This window comes from Thunnus thynnus, chromosome 18, assembly GCF_963924715.1.
Source record: "Thunnus thynnus chromosome 18, fThuThy2.1, whole genome shotgun sequence".
In the NCBI taxonomy this organism is placed as follows: Eukaryota; Metazoa; Chordata; class Actinopteri; order Scombriformes; family Scombridae; genus Thunnus; species Thunnus thynnus.
In genome coordinates this window covers 21,826,637-21,834,693 of record NC_089534.1, presented here as the reverse complement: position 1 = coordinate 21,834,693, position 8,057 = coordinate 21,826,637, and the positions used below count along the sequence as shown (strand labels likewise).

At 37.0% G+C, this 8,057-nt stretch overlaps 1 protein-coding gene across 2 annotated transcripts; it reads left to right on the top strand.

The window, feature by feature from the left end:
- Positions 1-3,155: 3,155 nt before the first annotated feature.
- On the top strand, positions 3,156-7,107 carry LOC137169442 (protein yippee-like 5). 2 transcript variants are annotated; one of them, XM_067572635.1, is made up of 3 exons: positions 3,156-3,414; positions 4,421-4,587; positions 5,402-7,107. In XM_067572635.1, exons 1-3 carry the CDS (start codon positions 3,171-3,173, stop codon positions 5,621-5,623), a joined length of 633 nt encoding a protein of 210 aa, XP_067428736.1. In that variant the 5' UTR covers positions 3,156-3,170; the 3' UTR covers positions 5,624-7,107. The 2 variants fall into 2 exon arrangements, with proteins under 2 accessions (XP_067428736.1, XP_067428737.1); XM_067572636.1 differs by having other exon boundaries at positions 3,278-3,421.
- The last annotated feature ends 950 nt before the right edge of the window (positions 7,108-8,057 follow it).

The window sequence follows — 8,057 nt, the reverse complement described above, 5'->3', positions numbered from 1 at the left end:
ATTTAAAGCCGAGGTTTGGTCTGTAATGAACAAATATGTAAAGTCATGACTTCTCCATCGTTTCTTTGTTGCTCACGGCAGATCTTGAATTCTGCAGAACTGTGAACGCTGTCACCTCCAATCGTAATTACCATAATCCAGATATGAGGTCGTACTGTCTTTACAGTCTTTTATCTTCCCCCAAGGACATTAACTCTGCACGAACCCCCATTTGAAGCCTGGCTTTTATCTCCCTGATCAAGCCTAATCTTTGAACAGGCTTACTTAGGCTGAACAGTTTGTCCTGTAGTGACATTCAATCATGCTCGCAATGTGTGCAAATAATTAAAAACCAATTGGTTTGACCCATGACCCATGATTAAAGTACCCTCATGCTCTTGACTTCAGACCAAAGTATAGAGGACAGGGTGAATAAAAAGTGTCACATGCAGGATTTACTTATCGGTTTTGATGGCAAGCAAGACTGGTATTGATATTGAAGTCAGAGACAGATAAACAAGATTAAGAGTCAAACCAAAAAAGAGTATTGGACAAATTAAAATTTTGCCCTGATAATGGCGGTAGAGGGAATCACCAAAGTCAGCAGGATTCATCCTCTGGGCACCATTAATGTTTGTACAAAATTTTGTGGCGATCCATCCAGTAGTTGCCGAGATATTTCAGTCTTGACATCCTTGCACACTGCATGTCTTAAATGAAGTTATAGAGTTTCAGGTGAGCTCTTGCAGCTGCGAAAAGAGACCCAGAATTGATCTGTGCTTTTTTTAAAAGTCGGTCAAGTGTATGCAATCCAGCAGCAGGTTTTAAACCAAAGATTTCCGGATATCAGTATCACGGTCTGTGCCAGGGCAAAAACGGTGCCAGGATGGCAATGAGGTCAGCCAGCAAAGATGACGGAAAGCAATTAATAAGGGAGACGTCTAAAATTAAATGAATAGGAAGCTAATTTTTTGCTAACAGCAGAAGATTGGATGTCTTGTCTGAGATGTAATAGAAAAAAGAAATCAAGAGAGACTATACCATAGATCTAAATGTAAAGAATCAATTTGGCAGTTTTGGAGGGAGCAGAAAATCTTCTGAAATCTTCTGAGAGTCTCTGTTTAGGAAAGTTAAGTAACAGAGACCACTGTGTGTGTTACAAGAAAAAGAAAAGACAGACATGGCTGCCTTCATACTGCATATCCCACCAGCTGGAGCAGCAGATGGATGTTACTGATCACTCTTTTTCTGGCTGTTTAGAGCGCACAAACATGATTTGGCAATAGATGCACTCAGTCATGCGGGAGAAGAGAGATATTTATGTGGTACTTTGGGACATTTGCTAACGCCTTTGGCTCACTGTCACATAAGTTGAGGAATAAAAAGGTTTGCAGTCGAGTCTGGTCTGTTTCTGTTACACCTGTCTTCTCCATTTGGATGCAGGTAACATTTTCTTTGATCAAAATTCTTTGATATTCTCAATCTGGTGGAAAGGTCAATGTGTTATTCATGGAAGATTTTTTTTATAGTGCATGATGATAAGCACTTGGCTGTTTATCGGTGGCAGTGTGGCACACTGGAAATGTGTCTTGTAGTGACCTTGATCAGTGCTTAATTGGTCTGCAATATTTGATAACGAACAGACTACGTGTGCTTTAGCCTGCTTACTGTATCTTCTTCACAGCAGGCTGAAGAATCATTATTCTTCCTCTTCCTCTTCTTTTTTACCCTTCTGCAGCATAACATGAGTTAAATACAAATGAAAAGTACATGAGACACAGCAGGGATTGACCTTATTGTGTGTGAGTGTGACACTTAAGTGAAAAACCCTTTATATCTTACTTTAGTGTTTCCTTTTTATGCAACTTTACACTTCTACTCCACTTTCTGACCGCTAAAGTTACTTTGAAGGTTAATATTTTACATCCAAAATGTGTTCACTTTATAAAATATGAGTCATTGCTATAGATTAAACTGCTAAACACTACAGCATATTTTAAGTACTTTAAATTAGTTAAACCTCAACCAACTACAGCATTAAAATGCTGCTCAAATGTTGATGCACCTGTAATAAAAACTGAATACGTTATGTTACCAATGAAAACTCTTCATTGAACAGCATTTTTAGTACTTTTACTATTCATTCTTTAAGTACATTTTTCTGATATTACGCCTGTACTTTTACTGAAGTAAGATTTAAAATGCAGGAATTTGTACAATGTGTTATTGCTACTTTTGGTTAAATAAAATTATTTGAATATTTCTTCCACCACTGTCAAGATCCAAAACTTTCTCCTCTCTTCTTCAGAGCGGCTCTATAATCTCTGTCTGCAGGTGTCTTAGCCCTTATTTAACAATTCATGTGAAGGGACAGGAGTAGATAACCATCCAGATATCCTCTATAGCAGTGGCCCTTAAACTTTTTCATGTAAAGGACCTTTAAAGTAACACAAATTAGACCACGGACCCCCATTTGATAAGATTTTGTCACAGGGTCTCCCATCTGATAAAATGTTTTCTTTTAGATGCTTTATTACAGAAAGTGTATGACACCCATGACCAAAATAGTCACACATTCTGCCATTGTGTGACCTATGGATGGACTTATACTGAAAATAAATGATTCCTCTTTTTGCCTTGGACCCGTGGAACCTCCTCAAGGACCCCTGAGGGTTTTCTTGGCCAGACCCGCCCTGCTCTGCCTCTCATTGGCTGGTACTCGTTGCTTTCGTTGGTCGGATTGGTTAGGTTTAGACATGAGGAGGAGTGAGATTGGTTAAGGTTAGGGTAAGAATATCAGGGTACGCCAATCAGAGGCAGAGTAGGGCGGGTCTTGCCAAGAAAAGCAGCGGGATCCATAATAACGCTCCCTGGACCCCACTTTCAGATTCACCGTTTGTAGGTTAGTATATGTTGTGAGGAAATAGCGGAAAGAAGGGCAGCAGTGCCCCCTGGTGTTCATCATTCAAAGCTGCATTAAGCTACCAGAGATACACAGGCCACCTAGAATTCAAAATAAAAGCACAGACGTTGTAATTGAAAAAGGCAGGTTATAAACACGGGTGTGTTGGCCTCAGTCTTCAGTGCAGGGTCTGCTGCATGTTTAAGATTAGGATTATGATCACGCTGGTACAGTTTAAAATGCCAGTGTCTCGGTACAAATTTTAATTTCGTAAAATGCTTTCATCAGTATGCCAGTATTAATTTACTTTGAAAGTACTTTAGCGGAAGATGCTGTTCTCCTTGTTGCTAGCTTGACTGAAACAAACGCCATTGTGACTGGCAGCATCAACGGTCCTCCTCCTCCTCAGGCTGAGTTTGACAACAACAACAGAGGACGTGTTTTATCCACCGAGATTAATGACATATCGGTGAATAAAGACGCTTCAACTAGAGAAATCTCCGTTTCATATTCAACCAATAAGTCAGCTACCGGTACGAGGTGAGAAATGTGGCTTCGACTTAACCGTGGTTTGGCCTGTTAGCTGTTATTTGGGTGACTTTGACTTTGTCCCTATTTGAGCCCTTGTTTTAGATTTTTGTGTAGCTAACTAATTATGATGGGAAGCTATAAAACCACAGTTAAATGCTATTTACTGTTCTTCGCCTGAAGTAAATATTGACATGCCAGGCCTAATGATGCCTTCAAGTGATGCATATAATTTCCAGCATCAGTGAATAAATCAGTAAATATCTTCTGTTTTCTTTACAATGAGCAATTACAAAAGAGACCTTGCTGTGTATAATCTAACTATATAGTTAATAGGGCTGCAACTAACGATTGTTTTCATTATCAATTAATCTGTCGATTATTTTTTTTATTCTTAGATTAATTGTTTAGGCTACAAAATGTGAGAGAATATTGAAAAGTGCCCCAAAACACAAAGATTTTAAATCACAATAACATAAAAGAGGGAAAAACAGTACATTCTTAAAATGGATGAACTGTAACCAGTAAATGTTTTGATATGTTTGCTTAACAAATAATTTAAATTATTAATCAGTTATCAAAATAGTTGGCGATTAATTTTCTGTCGATCGACTAACTGATTAATTGACTATTGGTTTCCGCTTTAATGGTCAGATTGTGTTGCAGAGGCATGAAAAGGGATAACAGCATAATATAATTACATATATACATGACAGTACCAATGTATATTGTGATATAATCTAGAATATCTAGAATACCTATTGAGAAATTGTCCATGGATCAAATGAGCAGTCCTGTGTATTCATTTACAACATTGCCCATAATGGTGTAATAGAGCCAAAGATACTGAAGGGATCGCTGCCATGACATGAACAGTATACAATAGACACATTTATATCGTCTCACTGTACATACTGTATATATTGTCATATTGCCCACCCTGAATAAAAAAAACACTATTATTTGTTGTTGTTGATGTGTGTGTCACGTCAAATCACATCTTCACTATAGGTTACTCTCACCTCCTATTGAACAAAATGGGGCGGATCTTCTTGGATCACATCGGAGGGACTCGCCTCTTCTCCTGTGCTAACTGTGACACCATCCTGACCAACAGAGCAGAGCTGATCTCCACACGCTTCACTGGGGCCACCGGCAGAGCCTTCTTGTTCAACAAGGTACCTGCACATGACTTTCCTCACCCAGACACCTATGATGGTTTAAAATTTTAGACAAACGCCTCAGTATGATAAGTTATCACCCAGACTCAGATAGTCCACTGTAGTTGTTTGTGCTTACATTGTGATATATGTCCCAACAAAGTGGGTTATTTACACAATGACCAGTTCCTCATTAAAGACATTTCCTTATTTGGTGTTCTTCGCAAGCAAGCATTTCATAGACAGCAAAATTTAGGAGGTAAGTGTCATGTCAAGGCAAAGCACAAAATATCCCTCATAAACAATGATGTAATGACATTTAAAATCAAGCATTAAAACTACTTTGGAAATTGTTTGTAATATTAATATAATAATCTATGGATGACTGTGGTTGTCATAAGAGGTGAAACGATGTTGGTTAATCAATTAGTCAATTGGCAGAAAATTAATTGTCAAAAATTTTGATAGTTGATGGCAAACATGATATTTCCAGCTTCTCAAATGTGACAGTTTTTCTACTTTTCTCCCTTTTATGTAATTTTGAATTTAAAATCTTTGGATGTTTTGCGGTTACTTGTACAAAAAAAGCAAAATAAGAAATTCTGAGCATTTATTTATCATTTTTGACATTTATAGACATAACAGTTTATCCATTAATCAAGAAATGGAAATTACTGTAGTTGTGATATGTCATTTAAATGAATTCATTTTGCAACCACATCTGTTTCACACCTATCAATTTTGGAAATGTTCTTTTAAATCTAAAATAAAATTTCCCTGTAGAAAAACTATGAACTGTTACAGTAACACATGCCTGATTGCTGCCCTCCAGGTCGTGAATCTGCAGCATAGCGAGGTGCAAGACCGAGTCATGCTGACAGGAAGACACATGGTGCGGGACGTCAGCTGCAAGAACTGCAACAGCAAGCTGGGCTGGATGTATGAGTTCGCTACCGAGGAAAGCCAGCGCTACAAGGAGGGCCGCGTCATCCTGGAGAGAGCATTGGTGAGGGAGAGTGAAGGCTTCGAGCACGTTCCCTCTGACAACTCCTGAGTTCACTTCGGTTCCCGCTACGATGCTCCATCTGTGCGTTCTACAGCTTTTCTTCCAGCAGCAGTGCATGGACTTGCATGGACAGTGTGCCATTTGTGATTAGAGCTACACCAAAATGACATCACAGGCTGGGTGTTCGCAGGAAGTTCAAACAAGAAGTGATGGACAGTTTCTCATATCTTTAAACATCAAAGGATTTAAGATGGGCAACACCATTACTTGTCCATCCCTTTAAAATTGCCTGCATTTTCAATATGTGCCCAACAGGTTGGGATGTTCCTAAAATGTGTAAGTGTGGTGAGATTTTTGGCCGCTGTCAGAGGGAGAGGATTCGCTCCTGCTGCCCTACAGGAAGCTCAGATTGTTATGTAGGGATTTTGCTGGTATTGGTCTTCTAAACAGAAGATTGGGCCAGTTGAGACTGTTGAGTCTGATTTAGAAAAGTGTAAAAAAATCTTTAAGTCACAAAGCCATATGCTGGAAAAAACATTCCTTTTCTAGCAAGTGTTCAGGTGAAGCTATGCTAGAATTTTTTTTTTTTTTTCAAATACTTCAAATATTAGCTGTATCCCCTGTTATAAGTGTAAACAAAAATTTAACATTAATTCTAATAATCATCATCATCATAATGTGGGTGTTATTATCTTTGAACTAGGTATCAGTTTTGGCCTATAAAGAGCTCAAATAAACCCCTCTTCATTTTTACCTCATGATAAATGATGAAAGTAGATCACGTGTTTCACAGTGGTGGGACGGAAGGCAACTTTTCTCTTTTGCATGTCAACACTCGTGCTACAAAAGTTTTCTTCCAGCCACCTGATTTATTTCAGCTCATTGCAACGTGTTCTCCTTCATCTTTGTAGCCATTCAACTTCATTTTGTTCCAGTGAATTTCACAGTGATTTATTTTCAGTTCTTCAAAAGTTTAGATTGACTAGTGGCAAATTATTTGAATGAAACTTTGAAAAATTAATAAATTCAAACGTATTTATTTATTGAAATCTGTGTCTTGTGTTACTGCATGTGTCTGTCCATATTTAGATGTTTATTATCTATTGTATCATGCCTGAAGATTATCTTTTTATTGATTTATTTATTATGTTTTTTTTCAGTGCTTATTAATTTGACATGGGATAATTCTTGTTGTATTATTAGCCTACATATTTGCGGTTACTAATAGCCTATTTTGTGTTTTTATTAAAAACTTATATTGGCAGTGTTGGCAACCTCCTGTATCATCAAGGTTACTTAAGTTATACAAAAGCAATTGTTTTATGCAATCATGCCGATGTTTAGTGACTGATTACTCATCATTTTTGTCATGGAAATGGTTAAACACAAAGATGACATGAATATCTGGCAGAAATGACAAAACCTTCAATTTTGTTGGCATACACTGACCTGAAATGTAAACGGTGGACAATCTACAATGAAACATCTTTGCAATGCAATGCGATACCTACAATAAATACTACCTTACTCAACATGTTCATTTTTTTGTACAATATTGTGTTTGATGTTTTATCTATCTTATATTGTATATGGAGGAGCAAAATAGCAGAAACACCTTACCAGTGGTGGAAAGTATTCAGATCCTTAAGAAAAAGTACCAATACAGCAATGTAAAAATACTCCATTACAAGTAAAAGAAAAATCCTACTTAGGTAAAAGTACATAAGTATTATCAGCTTGATGCAATGTAAAGTATTGCAGTAAAAGTAGTGGTTTGGTCCCTCTGACTGATATATTATTATTATATATGACATCATTATATTATTAATACTGTTGCATCAGTGTTAGAGCAGCATGTTACTGTTGTAGCTGCTGGAGGTGGAGCTAGTTTCAACTACTTTATATACAGTTAGCTAGTTTAGGTCAGTGGAAATCTGAGAGGTCATGAGATGATTAATGGGAGAGGAAAGAAGAAAAAACAAAGCTCTGATACACAAATCTGTTTTCAGTTTTTGAACTTTTTCTCTATTTCATCTCTATCTATCTCTGACTTTTGGTTAAATATTGGATCATTTGAACATTTATTTAAATTAAACTATGTGAAAAGTTTAGAGGAAAATATCACTATTTAGTGGAGCTGTTAACAACTCATAGACAATTTGTTGTATTTTAAAAACTTGTTATATCATTCGTTGTGTAAAATCATCTGAAAAGTAACTAAAGCTGTCAGATAAATGTAGTGGAGTAGAAAGTACAATATTTCTCTCTGAAATGTAGTGGAGTGAAGCATAAAGTAGCATCAAATAGAAATACTGAAGTACCTCACAATTGTGATTGAGTAGCTTACTTGAGTAAATCTACTTAGTTACTTTCCACCATTGCAATAAAGTTAAAAAAGAAACTTAATGTTTCATTTCATTTCATTCATGACATTTACCACAGACACGCGCCGGTATTTCTGGACATTGAAAACAAACTCACC

Excerpts from the sequence above, each read along its gene's own strand:
- LOC137169442 (XM_067572635.1), top strand. The coding sequence starts at position 3,171 with ATGCCAGTATTAATTTACTTTGAAAGTACTTTAGCGGAAGATGCTGTT. Across the intron at positions 3,415-4,420 it reads AACCAATAAGTCAGCTACCG|GTTACTCTCACCTCCTATTG; the intron begins GTACGAGGTGAG and ends TCTTCACTATAG. Across the intron at positions 4,588-5,401 it reads GAGCCTTCTTGTTCAACAAG|GTCGTGAATCTGCAGCATAG; the intron begins GTACCTGCACAT and ends GCTGCCCTCCAG.